At 32.4% G+C, this 15,957-nt stretch overlaps 1 protein-coding gene across 2 annotated transcripts in view; it reads right to left on the reverse strand.

Moving 5' to 3' along the window:
• Positions 1-659: 659 nt before the first annotated feature.
• LOC143229298 (lysyl oxidase homolog 2-like) overlaps positions 660-15,957 on the reverse strand; it is a 33,902-nt gene continuing 18,604 nt past the window's right edge. Inside the window, exons 5-9 of one of the 2 annotated variants that reach the window (XM_076461432.1) lie at positions 13,498-13,641; positions 6,338-6,455; positions 5,407-5,659; positions 2,883-3,021; positions 660-999 (exon numbers count right to left, since the gene is read on the reverse strand). In XM_076461432.1, the coding sequence (XP_076317547.1) occupies positions 2,899-3,021; positions 5,407-5,659; positions 6,338-6,455; positions 13,498-13,641 (638 nt within the window). In that variant the 3' untranslated portion in view covers positions 660-999; positions 2,883-2,898. Of the gene's footprint in view, positions 3,022-5,406; positions 5,660-6,337; positions 6,456-13,497; positions 13,642-15,957 lie in introns of both variants that reach the window. The other variant, XM_076461431.1, reaches the window with a different exon arrangement.

Below are 15,957 nucleotides of genomic sequence, written 5' to 3' on the forward strand. Positions count from 1 at the left end.
GATAAGTATACAAGTGTACGTGAACGTTGGGAAGTTGGACAATGTAAATGAAAGAAAATAGTAATTTCAAAATATGGTAGCATCAATTCCGGATCGATGAGCTTCTTAAATTTAGTAAATCAATATTGAATACTAATGTCAGTTACTAAAAAGGCAACTATTTGCTCTTTACAGTTTTTTTTATGAAAACGTGATGATGATACCTTACATACTATTGATTAGTACTGTAGTTTTTGAAAAGAAAACTTACTATTGCAATCTCTTTTATTTAATACAAGATGCAACAGAGATATATTTATATATTCACAGCTACTGAAATTATTTTTCTAAATTTTAGACTTTTGAAAAAATAAAATACAGGGCGTTCGGAAAGTCACTGTGCAGTTTTGTAATCATATTTTATTCAGTCTATTTCAAGCCAGCAACTGATAGCGGAGTTTAGAAACAAAATAAGAAGGATCCATGCCTGTATTGATGCCAACGGGGTTCACTTTCAACATTGTTTATAATTGTCATTCATATTTACCTCCTGTATTCTATATTGAAACATGTCTGTTAATAAACATATAAGTGCACAGTGACTTTCCAAACACCCTGCATACACAAGTTAAAGATTATTTGATACAATTATATAAACGAGGAAATGCAAATAAACCTAGTTTATAAAAAAAAACGCATAATGTTTATTTTCCGTTTTTAAGATACGTTGTAAAACCATATCCACAAATCACATCCACGTTGATTTTAAAACAAAAACAATCTTATTTAAGACTAAAAGAATATGAATATTTGTCATTTTTCTGTGATTTCAAAACAATTTCAAAAATAAATTTTAAAAATACTTACAAACTTCTTGTACAAAAATATAAATTTGCAAGCAAATAAACTTTCTGATGTCTCTAAATCTCCTTAAAGAGAAAATCATTGCAGTAAGATTCGTAGTGTCCTTGATATCAACATATGCTAGCCACAGTTTCATTTATAAAATAACTTCTTCAGCTAAGGAAAACAAAATTAAGTCGTCTACTGGAAAAATAATTATAAAATAAGGTACAGTTTTTAAAATAACACATCATATTGTCATATCTGGTAAAAGGTTAAATTTTGTTTAGCTGAAATAGATCCAACTTTTAGTTCTATAAATACAACCATTACTCAAATGAACGTATTTATGCTTAACAAATGATTATACAAATTTAAAATTACTTTAACAATAATCATTAAATGTAAAAAGTTCAAATCTTTATAATGGTCCAATTTTTATTTTGTTTTGAAAATGCACAGACATGAAATAAGTAAAACATTTTCTATAAACCATATATAAAGGAAACTAACATAAATAACACACGAAAACTAACTGTGAGTGCCAAAGACTTTCAGTACACATTTTAGTGTCACAATGTCTTACGAGTACAAGTTCAGAATAAAAGATAAAGAGGTGTAAGAAAATTTAATAAAAACGCGTATAAATTTAAATTTTATGTAAGGAGTAAATAAGCATAAAAACCCTTCCAGTAATTTTTTTCTATCAGTACTAACTTAAAGCTAGTTCTCTACTAAAATTCGATTTATTTCTCGATATATTTTTCACAGAAAAATGTTACGAAGTTGACAATATACTTTTCATACAACTGAATGATAATTAATAATTACTATGCTCATCGCATATGCATATTACATTAGACATAAATTTTATATTAAATCACTCATGGTCATATTCAACTCACTGGAGTGGAAGAGAAAAAATTGAAATAAAAGGTAAAAATGCAAACATGTAACAAAATATAAAGAAAATAAAGTGTTTTCTATTTTAAATAGGCATTTCAAAAAGGAAACTTGTTAGACCTGATTTTCTTAAATTTCAAATTTATTACATTTTATAGTCTGTGTTTTATTTTACGTTTCACCAATTAATACTTCAAACACTTTTCTGTCATTATTGTAAAATTATTAGGTACAGTATATATATATATAATGATAAAAATGTTCGTATCTTGAAAAATGGGGAACAAATGTTGTATTTTCTTATTTATACATCATGCCATTTGTTTTATCATCCTATGAAAATTCATGACAAATTTTACACCATTAAAGAATTAAATGTTTGCTGACAAAATTATAATTGATTAAACCAGTTAATATACTACCATTAACATTTTATCTTGATTTACTTTACCCACAGTTCTTGACAGTTTTCATCCGATCTTCTTTTTTAGATTATTAGTTGAATATCTGTGTTGTTTATAAATGCATCACAAATTCTACAGTTCAGCTATTTCATCCTTTGCAATGATATTCTACTATATCAGGTTGTTTAAAACTTTATGATTTAGACTTCTAAACATAATTAGCTTATAGGAATTTCACATATGTTTCGATTAAAATAAATATATATTAATGTTGTTTATAGTCTATAGTTTATATATATATATAGATAGATCAATTACTGAATAGAATTGATCAAACATGTTTCATTACTTACACATTGTTTCTAAAGGTTTATCTAATTTCGTTTTATTTGCTGTTGGAATTTATTCTTTAACTGTAGGGGAAAAGCTTGTTTGTTAACACTTTTATTCGCTGTTTGTTTTATTCATAGATACCAACAAATCTGTTCACATAATTTAAGAAACAGATTAATAAAAACTTCAGAAATTAATTTATTGTTAAGTTTTATGAATTCAAATAAGTATAACGTTTTAAAATTAGCGATTCAGTGATTTTTTATCTTTATAGCTGAATTATAAGAACATTTACTTTTAATTTATATGCTGTTTTTGCAACTTTAAATAATTGGTATCTGTACCATTATTATTTACTATTTATTTAAAGTCATTAATTTGTTGTTTTTCATGGTACTGTATAAAAAGACGAATTCTCACCCTGGGGCAACCTTTTTCATGGTCGTGTCAGAGTGCAATTACTGACTTTTGCATAGGAAGTGCCATAATCCAAATTGCATACGGCAGCATTATTATCAAAGGTCATTTCTGCAACTTTAAATTCCGGGTTTATAGATACCTAGGCAAAAATTAGAAAATGCTTCATATTAACTACATTTAGTAATCAGGTTTAATATTTCAAGTTAGGTTAATCAGATTAACTCACTAATGTTGTGATTTACTATTTATGATTGAAATGCAATTAGGTAAAAAAATAAGGCGAAGTTAAGGAAATTACTTATGAGATTTAACTATTAGTCAACCTGAAAATAAACACTTTTATACAATGAATATCTATAAAATATATCATTTATAATAACAGCTTTCAGAAAAAATTCATAAAAAGAAAATGAATGAAAGGTTAGTGGTTTTTCGAGAGAAAAACCAACAAAAATATTTTAATACTCCATTCGTCATCTATTCCCTTAGGAACCCCCGAAAATTAGAAGAATGTGTAATCTCCACCACACTGCTTTTGCCATGTAAATAACCGCCAACAGGATTCGTTCAATCCAGAGCTCCTCAGGCTGGCTAGGACACAACACATTAGTGGTCAGAACACTATATAAAAAGGCGTTCACATCATAACAAAAACTATTCTGAGTGTAACTTTATCCTTTCTTAACGTTGAAATACAACTAATGTTTTATTAACGTGACTCAGTAAAACAAAATTTGAGAACGAAGTTGTCCTTCTTACTGAAAGGTTATTATTACACTCACAATTAATACTCTAACTTTGCCCCTTGTCATGATGAAACGTAAACAACATTGTCAAATCATGGGTATCTTAGTCTTAACGTTTCAGTATTTATGAAAACAGAAGTACAACTTAAAATGACCATTACCTTTGCATAAAATAGTTCATATAGAGGCTACTATATGACAGTAATAATATTAATAGTGTTGCCGCACCCAACGTAGTTAGCGAGTCGATCACTGTTTCATCTATGGATGCTGTTGTTGTTGAAGAGCTCATATAAGTGCTTCTTTCATGTGCTATCACTCAAACTCAGGGTGAGAAATTAAGCCGAAAACGAATGATAGACATGACTAGAGGATGATATTATAGATTTGGAACAGAAAGGGATCTGGTGAATAATTGTCCTACTGACAATTCTTGGGTGAGTCGCAATGATGAACGTAAGGTTCAGCTGGTGAAGTTCTATTTGCTAGAAGTAAACTGATCACCGAGCAAGAAAAGAATCCACAGATCTCTTCACTATTTAAATGTGCACTTCCAAAAGGTGAACTTGAGAAAGTTTGAAATGGTTACTTTTTCAAAAATGGTATGCTCATGAAAAATTGGAGACCATCAAATGTGTCAGCTTTAGAGGACTGGGCTGAAGTTTATTAAATTGTTTCAAAAGCATATTATTCCTACATATTGAAAGTGGCCCGTGAACTCCCAACTTTGAGGTCATTTAAGCGGCAATAACGTATGTGACAAAATTATGAGACATTTATTTTGACAACAACGCAAGATGTTTATCAGTTTTGTAAAACTTGTCATACATGCCAATTGGTTGGAAACCTAACCATAGAATTCTCATTACTCATTTGAAACCTATCCCAGCTTTTGAATAACATCTCAATCGTGTTATTATTGACAAAAAGAACATTTATGTTTAAACACTTTCATGCGCTATGTAATTTTATGATCATAAGATTATTTGTATTGATTGTGTTATGTACGGTTATGATTAGTGAAATTGTATAATTCTTTGATGGTGTATTATATTTTGTGTGTGTATGTGATATCTAACGCCAATTTTTATTTCTCTAAGGAGGGAGGTGTGATGGATCTAATAAAATTTATTCATATTAATATATATTTCTTTTAGTTTAATAAATATTTAGAAATATGTAACTTATATTGTTAAATGTGTCTTGCGAAAGTTCCTCCTGTTCTATAAAATTTTAGAAAATTCTCGAGCGTAAGAATCTACAATGTACAATGTTTCTATGCAAAATACTAGTACTGTTGCGGTATCTAAAATTTCTAGAAAACCTGTTCTCAAGTTTATTAAAAGGTTACCAACGCAACACGCGATTAGACTGTTTAACAATACTGTTGGTCTGCTTCAGTCGGTATGCTATAAACCTCAGAAGCTTATTGATCAGAAAGCTACAGATATTTGACCAGACACGTTTATGGGTTTTGAGCATTATAAAACGCACAACTTCAAAGAATTAACTTTAGACATTAGATATCTTCCTCGGTGAAAAGTGAGCTTATAAACCGCATGAGGTCAGTCAAAAGAAGTGTACCTGTGTATAAACGTAGAAATAACGTAACGTAATAAATCTGAGACCGTTTGGGATAAATTATAATACGTAACAATAGTAATAAGATCACAATATAACTTCACATCACAGAAAATATGCATAGATTCGAATAGAGGCCGATTTGATTTTTTCGATTTCGGTCCAAAGATAATAAATAAACATAAATAAAAACTTACTTTGAAATAATAATTTCCGGGTTTTACATCAGTTACATCAACCCACTGGCAGTCAATATCATGCATGTAGTTGTCCGTACATCCGACAGTAATTCCCTGATCCCCGTAGTTAGCACATACGTATTTTTTCTGAGATCCTGTTTTGCAGAAGTTGTCTTCAAGACAAAAACTAGCTTTGTGACCCTCAGCAATTTTATTGCCTCTTGCGTCGATAACATCGAAATGTGCAAATACTTCCATACTGTGATAATGTCTGTGTATATATATTTATATATATAAGTGTAAGAAAAAATCAAACAGAAATTAATTGAAATGAGTAAAAGTTTCAGCAAATTAATATTAATATTCAGATGTTATGAGTTTATATTAAAGAAATAACTCACTAATACGATTTAAGTTGTCCATGTACCTTAAATATGTTTATTTTAAAGAAGTTGAAATTAATTAATTACGGAGCAAGCAAAATACGTCAAGAACATTTAGTTCAAGAAAATTTGCGTTTTACTGCACTCCGAACTATATTTTGAGAAACAACAGAATGCCTGATGGCTCAGCAAAAATATTCTAAAAGTAAAAATAAGATCTTTACCCTAGTGGAGTAACTTTGATTTTAAAAGTGATAGGGGAGAGTTACTGTATCTGTGGTACGTATGAAAGTGTTTTATAACAAAAAAAAGCATTCTATTCTTGAAAAAGTTCAGGGGAACATGTCACGTGAAAATTTCTTCACGTTTTGTCTTTGCGGTGGACAACAGATTTGAGCTCAAAGACAAATAATAAATAAATCGAAACAAAAATGTAACTTAGTTTTCTAAAACTCGAGAATTTTATAACGTAAAATATGAACTCATAAAGTGGCAGAAAAATAAAATGTAATACATTAAATATATAAATATTGGCAAAATTATTTTTTCTTCTGACACAAACGTACTTGTGACATGCGTGCCATTCCCAATCTTTCTTCGATAAAAATGGCAGGAAGTCGGCTGTTCCAATATTTCCTATTCTAGCTGTGAATCTTAGCAATTTCCTCGTTGCAAATATGTTAGCTGAAATTTTGAGAAAGAAACAAATTGAAACACACCATTGAAGTTTTCTAACATAAGAACAGACACTAAATACACAGCTTCAACCGAAATTTATCTACGTGCAATGTCTCTGTTATATTAGGCTCATGTTGTTATGCGTTACAGGTTCTACCAATAACCTTATGTTTATACCAAACACTTTCTGTAATAAATGTCATAATAGCTGTCATTAGACATTTATACTTAAGTGCAACATATTCATCGAAAGATGAATCATCGTAAACCATTTAAGATTATCTTATGATAAATTAAAGTTAGTGTTAGGAAATGAAGAAAACTTTATACTAATTACTAAAAAGTCACATATCATATCTTATATTTGCAATTTATTTTGTTTTTCTTTGCACCCTTTTAAAGCAGGTTGAAAGGCAAATAATCTGTGACAGCAATTGGATTATAAGCCTTAAAACTGGGGAATTTTTTCCGAGTTTTACAATAACATGTCCAACCCAACTTTTAAAGTATCATCAGAATATACTGATAACGTTTCATAGAATCTTTTGTAGTGGGTAGGCGATGAGAAAGAGAAGCGAAGTTGTTTTGTGATGTAGGACGTTCTCAAAGGGTTTGCGTTAGTGTTGATTGTTATTTTGGATAAAAAGACTGGATTATATTTGAGTATTATGTTTTCTACGCATTGCGTACATTCATCGTGTATTCTATTAATTTAAAGTTGACTAGCTACCAACCTCTGCAATGAGTTTGTATGCACTGTTGGTTCCTATCTGACTGCCTGCCTCCAAACTGTTCCACATATCCTAATAATCTTAGTTCGTCTGTGTCTACCTTGCCTCTATGTCTTCTAAAATAAGCTGGTTATATACATTTTCTTCGAATACATTTGTCTACAAGTTTTCTTAAGCAGAACACTATCTTTCTAAACACATTATTTTACCTTCGAATTGTGATCGACTTACTTCACAAAATTGTGTCGGCACTTCTATTTTATTCTTCGGCAAATTTCATGTTGAAAGTTGGACCGTATTCTGCTCTTCCAACGAGTATTGTGACAAATCTAGATTCCAAATACACACATCGCACTAACATTATACAGAAAACGTCAAAATTTTGCCCTGGCGATAAACAAATTAATCTGACTACACTTGAAGTAAAATGAAAATTTCAAAATGTTTAGCTCTTTCTCTAAAACAGCAGCCTCTCTCTCACAGAGTTCTTTGTCTCTCACGTGATATTCATGGTGCTGGTCCTTGATATCACCGATAATTAGATCATTTCTAAACTTGTTAATACTTTTTTCTATTCAACATGCGATTTGAATTATGAATTTTAATTTTTTTGTTCTTATTCATGTTTTTCTAGAGAGCTGTCATGTTGTCGACTATCTGCTAGTTTATGGTTATTATATTCACAAACAACATAATTGTGTCGAAGTACTTTCGAAAACCTCAGCTTTAGCCACTGTTTTGTGTAAAGTGTCTTTCTTTTAACACTCATTCTACTCTGCAATGTCCCAAGTAACGATGTTTTTCTTGCAAGGGTCAGAATTGGTCTTGTCATTGTGATCAACTTAATTCCACTCCTGTGTACGATAATTGTTTTCGGAGTCATCTTACATATTATTGTAAATGTGAAGGTAAGTTTGCACCAACCCAATAATTCAACCTCATTTGCTGCTATTGAAGAAAGGCACTACATTATTCTTCCAACTAATCCGATTACTACATCCCTACCATAGGGAATGTTTTTGTTTTGTTATTTTTACTTTGTAAAATATCTACCCATTTTATTCACCTTTCGTTTTCTGGAAAACCATCAAACTTGTCGCCAGTTCTGTCTATGATATCAAGCTGTATGCAACGTAATATTCGCCTCTACTTTCAAAATTTCCAAAACCAAGGATGGCCAGATCCCATAGAAACAGTCTGTGTGATGTCTTCTTTTCAAATTAGGTCACTTTCAACTAGCTTGACTCTTTTCTAACATGTCTTACCTACCTAATATATTAACTGCATCATGCTGAATGATATGTTCTCCAAACTTGCAAAGTTTGTAAGAGTTTCATATTACAACTCACAGCTGTTTTCACTTGGAAATGTGTAGATATCTTATGCAAACCATTTATTGTTGCTTGAATGCGCAGTTTATTTCAAGAAAGGTTTCCTGAAAACCTTAAATTCATCTGTATTTTCCATTTTATATTGGAGTATTGCTCTAGTAATAATGTATGTTGATTCAGGCTCGGGCCAGGCAAATCCAGATGGTTAGGACGTTCGAATCGTAATCTGAGGGTCACGAGTTCAAATCCCCGTCACACCAAACATGCTCGCCCTTTCAGTCGTAGGAGTGTTATAATGTGATGGTCAATCCCGCTATTCGTTGGTCAGTGAGTTGGCAATGAGTGATGATGACTAGCTGCCTTCCCTCTAGTTTTGCACTGTTAAATTATGGATAGTTAATGCAGATAGCCCTCATGTAGCTTTGTGCGAAATTCAAAAAACAAACAAACCTCACTGTATTTAGAACTTGGTTATAAAAACGACCTTCCTATGTCTATTGAAACACTACATTAAAAATAAAGGAACAAGTAAAGAAAAAATTTCAATAATAAAAGTACATGTAGGGATAGCTAATACCAATCTTTTAAAAATAGTATCTAATTTGCGCTGTTTTTGAATGATTGGTATTAACCATCCATACATTTACTTCCTTTTTAAAAAGTATCTTTATATGTAGATATAGTAGTCAAGTACAATGTTGGAACGCTTATTGGCTTAACTGTCATTAGCACTGTGATTTATAGTAAATTACATTTTAGGTGAACTATTTTGTTTATTGTATTTCATAATAATTGAGATCCAACTATTAGTTGGTAAAAGAGTAGCCTAAAAGTTGGTGGTAGGTGATGATAACTAACTGCTTTCCCTCTAGCCTTACACTACTAATTTAGGGACGGCTGGGGCAGGTCGCCATCGTGTAGCTTTACAAACAAACAAACAAATCGTTCTGGCTCTTCCCTACTCTTTTATTTCCTTTTCTACTTAGATCAATATTTCTAAAGTTCTATTAGTTTTGCCGATATCAGTTGTCATAGCAAATCTGTTTTTGAATTAAGTTGCTTTCATTCAACTGTCAATAATATTTCTGTTTTTTTAACCTATCATCTCAAACACAACCAAAATCAAATACAACTCAAAATATTGTGAGACTCTTCAACTTTTACCATTACCCAATCTTCTAATTCTTCAGCTCAATAAATAGCTGTTCACATTTAAAGAAACAAAACGAGATCATTTCTTACTTCAAACCCGTAATGCGTTATCATTATAAAACATAGATAAACAAATCTGCTTTGGAACATATAAACTCGTACGCAAACAATCTCCAATTGATTCTTTCGCCAGCTAGTTTTCTACATATTCCTTCGCAACTACCAACTACCCCTAGTCTCCTTGCTTTGAGAATTAAACAAGTATCGAGAACCCTTTTTTCGCAGTGTTACAGAAGCATTCAGAAGGCAGGATGTAACTTTACTGCACATGCAAAGCAACTGTATTGGAATAGTGCGTGTGAAAGTTCACAGTGCCTCTTACATTTGGTGTAGGTTTTGTCTCATGACTTGGTATTCAGAAGCTGTTCTAGAGAATAAATAAAAAGCAAATATTTTTGTCACATTCAAAGAGTTGTTTGAGCCAAAGATCATATACCTAGTACTGCCGAAACGTTTTCTTCATCCCATTACATTTGAGCTATCTTCACACTTTCCACACGAACTGAGTACAAATTATATGGACGCCCCAATAACAGTATCTGATAATTCAACTAGCATTTAAACATAAGTATAATAATGATCCAGAACAAAATGATACCACTTGCTTCCATTTACCACAGACACCAAAAAGTGTCTTTCTTTTACTGGCTTTACTTGACAATGTGATTACCACTGTCTTGAAGTCCCTGTTATTTCGCTGTTCTTAAAGCCTAATAATATTTATGTTGTCGTTGGCTCTTACCACTAGTTATTAGCCTCACTAGTTTGTCTGTTTTTTCAGTAAGACCTATGAACACATTCTTGTCACACGACTGCGTCATTCTAATCCCGAAGTTGCTTTACACCCTTAAACCAGACTGGTTTCCAGCCTAATTTTTTTTCTTTTCATGCTAGAGTATTTACTCAGGCTTTCTGATACATCGTCAATCATTTAGGCACAAAGTGATTATCCCCTATGATTGCATCTGACTTAAGAAACTTTCGATTCAGTCTGGCACCAAGGTCTGTTCTATAAAGTTTAGAAAAATATCTCTTCCACTATGTTATGACAGATTTATCAATTCCTTCCTTCGGCGATAATGAAACGTTTGTTCTGTAGAAGGCATTCTTTAGAGCAGATGTTGAACAAAGATGAGTACTCTTACCACTCTTATGTAGCAGATGTATGGCGACCGTTGGATATTTATGTTTTTCAACATTCTGATGAAAATGTCCTTGTTGCATCTATGATTACTGTAAAGAACTCTCTACAACTTGCTATCAATCAATTTTTTACATGGTGTCGTCAATGGCGTCTAACTACCACTTTCATCAAAAATTAAAGCAACCTTATTAAGTTCTAGTTTTAAAAAAATTAGACTGTATCGCAACTCTGAACTTTTTAATGTCCACATCTATGGCATTGTCATTGATATTTTTTTTCCACTGGCAAAAAAAACTTAGTTATACGTGTAAAACACACTTAGTTTGGAAAATTCATTCATCCACACGTAATCGAAAAGCTTCATAGCAGCATCCCTTCCTGAAAAGCTTGTCTTGATTAACCTTGGGACCAAATCAACCTTTATTACTTTATACGTACAAAACTTTCATCTACTTCAAATGTCACACTTTCTCTATTTCAGCTATTTTTTTCTGTTTTGGTCGTCTAAAGATCCTGAAATACCATTATATTTTCTGTTTTGGTCGTCTAAAGATCCTGAAGTACCATTATATTTTCTGTTTTGGTCGTCTAAAGATCCTGAAGTACCATTATATTTTCTGTTTTGGTCGTCTAAAGATCCTGAAGTACCATTATATTTTCTGTTTTGGTCGTCTAAAGATCCTAAAGTACCATTATATTTTCTGTTTTGATCGTCTAAAGATCCTGAAGTACCATTATATTTTCTGTTTTGGTCGTCTAAAGATCCTGAAGTACCATTATATTTTCTGTTTTGGTCGTCTAAAGATCCTAAAGTACCATTATATTTTCTGTTTTGATCGTCTAAAGATCCTGAAGTACCATTATATTTTCTGTTTTGGTCGTCTAAAGATCCTGAAGTACCATTATATTTTCTATTTTGGTCGTCTAAAGATCCTGAAGTACCATTATATTTTCTATTTTGGTCGTCTAAAGATCCTGAAGTACCATTATCTCCTTTTATATCAAATTGTATAGTCCTGCTTCTCATCGAGCAGTTTTTCTGGCTTCTTACGTAATATATCATTCGTGGTTTTAAAACTACAAGCGTTATTATTGACGACTTGATTAGGAAAAGTTCATCTTCCAACATATTTACTTTCACCACTTCTAATCCTGATCATGATGGCGTGACACTAATTAAGTAGTATATTCGAAATAACTACATAGTTTCAAGGATATAGAATATTTACTTCTTGTACTCTTATTTATCAAACACTGCCCAGTTTATATAATTCACACCTTAACCAATTTCATTCTCTTGGTTGAAGAGAGGACGTACCCTTCTCTTGAGGTACTGAAATAGCACTAAAAAACATTAAGATTCATTTATGCCTCGTTGTCCAGCCTGACTGACGAATTCTGGCATTGGACGAAAGCCTCTTATGCACTGACTTGTTGGGAGGCAGAAGATGGATCTAAACTTCTAATTTTACATGTCTCTGAGTTTTAATACGAAACAGCAAAGTAAGAGTAATGTGAAAAACACATCTTCAAATTTCACAATTTTTGTTTAGGTCTACTGACTTTTAATGTTTCCCCAGCTTTCGGCATTTAAACCCTAACTTGTAAAGTATAGTCTAGTACTATCTGCACGATTATTTGGTATTGAAAACAAATGCGACCTTGACAATAACCTGCTGGGGACAGTGAATGGTAATAGAACTCAGCACGTTGGTGATACATTTTCAATTTATATTGTAATCCCACCGATTCTTAAAACGTTTATGGAGATACAAATGAAATATATTTTCAATGCTATTACAGCAGTCACTTAATTTCAGGGCACTCTTTTTACATTTTTTTCGTGCATTTTCTATAATTCATTATTATTTTTTTTTGTTCTATGTACATTTTATACACTAATTTAAATCTGAGGACGGTTGGTCATCAACTGGTCACACATCTGTGAATTGTAATAAGACTGGGGACATTTTGGGGTTTTATATTTTGTATTTCTGATGTTTTTCGTATTCGTTTGTAAATACTGGTGCAATGAGATATTCTCAACGTGTTTTGGATGCTATTATTACAGTTATCTACCTAAAACGTTATATCTTTTTCAATTTCTGCCTTACTCTGATTATTATTTTTGAACAATATCTACTCATAGGATTTGCTATTTTATATTTCATTTAATTGTTATTTTGATATAAGTACAGCATTTTAACCTTAACTTGCTAATAAAAACTTATTGTTTCTTGAAGGCAATGCTTTCAGCTAATTAACTGGAAATGTCTGCAAGTTATTGTGACTATCTATTGGTGGGTTCGTCATGGACAGGTGATTAAGGCGCGTTACTCGGATTCTAAAGGTCGCTGGTTCAATCCCCAAATATGCTCTCCGTTTTACCCGTGGAGTCGTTATAATGTGACGGTCAATCTCACTATTCGTTGGTAAAAGAGTAGCCTAAAAGTTGGCTGCCTTCCCTCTAGTCTTACACTGCTAAATTAGGGATGGCTAGCGCAGATAACCCTCGTGTAGCTTTGCGTGAAATTCAAAAACAAACCTAAAACTATTTTAAGGGTTAACACTTTATAAAATTAATAATTATGTTTTATTACAGCAACACAAATTTTACTTAGTGATCTTACCATCTTTGTTCTCCTTCAGTAATTGATAAGCTGAGCTGGAGACGCAGTTTTCCTCCATAGCGCATTGAAGTTGGAACAGCTGTTTCTCTTGCAAATAAGCAGATCTTTCAATCTCCTTTTCGTCAGGAATGAGATCAGGCATGGCTGAAAAACCAAGTGTTAAGCAACCAGAGTTAATACGTCAGTCTTATGTTTTAGAAAAAAATCAACTTGAAGTTAAATGGTCATTCTTTTCTTTTTTACAAACATCACCCTGATAGATCATAAAGTAAGAGAGGCTTCTCAGTACATAAAGGAACTATGTTCGATAAACAATAACTACTGCTACATAAAAGATATTATAAATGTTTTCTTAGAAGATCAAAAATTTAAATCATGCCTAGTAGCAGTCCTAAAATGTTTAGAAGAAATATAGAGCAATATTGTATGTTTTTAAACCTTTTATATCCTACATTTCTTTAGGCTGAGTTTTTTATTCGTCTTAAAGTAATAGTCAATAGTAGTCTTGTGTCCAGACCGACATGTATTGTAACATTTATTTTTGGTATTTATAAATTAACTAATCATTTATGGAACAAATAGACAGATCTCTTCAACTACAACTGGTAAAAATTTTATAATATTTGTAAGTCTGGCATGGCCTGGGGGTTAGGGCGCTCGTCTTGCAATATGCAGGTCTTGTGTTCGAATCTCCGTTGTCTAACATGCTTTCTATTTTAGCTGTGGAAAAGCTATAATGTAACGGTCAGTCGTTGGGAAGAGATAAACCCTTGTAGTGTCGACCAACTGCCTTTTCTCTAGTTCATCACTATTAAATCACAGATGGCTGGTGTCAACATCCTTCGAGTATCATTACACGAAAGTTAAAAACAAAAATAGTGTTTGCTGAAGCCGTCTTCCAACTTTCTTTCAGAGAATTGTATTGTAATACACTAGTGTGTGTGTTTTTCTTATAGCAAAGCCATATCGGGCTATTTGCTGAGTCCACCGAGGGAATCGGACCTCAGATTTTAGCTTTGTAAATCCGTAGACTTATCGCTGTACCAGCAGGGGACAATACACTAATGTACAAACGTTAAAGAAAACACTCATTTTGAACATCAACTACCCACAAATCACAAATAAAATCTTAAATGAGAATTCATAAATGATATACGTGTAGCTTGTAAACATACTAATTACTCACGCGCCTTACAGAAAAAAGCACTCAACTTCAGCTGTTCCTAATCCATTGTTTTCAGCTTACTATGTAGAGATTCATCTAGTGGATTTTAAGAATGCGCCTTTTGAATAACATTTTGAAGTGAAGTTTAATTGAATGAATGTAAGATGAAGTTGAAAAGAGGCTCAATGCTTCTAGATTCATGGTATCCAGGATTTGCAGACAGTACGAGATAGAAAGGATGCTGCTTGGAGACGTTTTTAAGGTCATGTAAGGCCACGAATTTGATAGCGACGGTTATTTGGCTCTAGCTGCCAAACGCTATTGAGCCATTACTGCTAATCAACTCACACAGGAGCTTCCCGCAGTCACTGGTAGGCGACCATCAAGAAAGACCACAGGGAAAAGACTTCATTAGAGTCTTAAGTTATATGTAGAGTACTTTGTGGTCCACTAACATCATCCTAGATACAAGCCCTTATATCCTTGTGCGTCAACACTTGAATTAAGAAAATTGATGTTCTCTCCACGGATGAATCAAGATCATGCTTAGAGACCGGTCTAAATGAAGATGGAAAGCCAATATCAACCCTCAAACACCAGAGAATGAAACTATTACATAGGTTATGGTGTCCGATCTGGACAAATATCATGATCAATGGCCATACAGACTTCTACGTCTTTGAAAGTGGGATCCTTGAATGGTCTGTAATACAGAAATGAAATTCTCTGATAGCATGTCAGTATTTTTCAGAGGTGCTGTTGGCCCTGATTTAATTTTATCGGATGATAACGCACTCCCACATAGAGATGATACAAATACCTTGAAAATGAATATTTCACCCGTATGGTGTTGCCAGCGAGACCACCGGATCTTGACACCTTAAAGTATGCTTGGGACCTTCTATAAAAATGGGTTTTTATTTGCCAAACTCCTGCAAGAAATACCTAGGTACTCAGACGTGTCTTTGTACAAAAGTAAAACTTGTTTTCTTTGTATTTGTTGAACAACCTTATTTTCAGCATGAGACGATTCTGTTTCAACACACATGTGTGAAAGGATCAACTGTTGATCTAAATTAAGTTGTTGGAAAATGTGTAGAATGATATTTTTATACACGATAATGTTTTCATATTTTATACCAGTTAGCTTTTTTGTAAATATTTACAAAGCTTATATTTTATTTTGTTTGGGACATTGAAATGAACGAAAAACAAATTTCTAGATTTAAAAAAAAATATATGAAGAAAGTTAACTTCAGTTTATTGCTCGCTCTTCGTCAAACATTATTTGTAAA

The sequence above is a fragment of the Tachypleus tridentatus genome, chromosome 10 (genome assembly GCF_004210375.1).
Source record: "Tachypleus tridentatus isolate NWPU-2018 chromosome 10, ASM421037v1, whole genome shotgun sequence".
In the NCBI taxonomy this organism is placed as follows: Eukaryota; Metazoa; Arthropoda; class Merostomata; order Xiphosura; family Limulidae; genus Tachypleus; species Tachypleus tridentatus.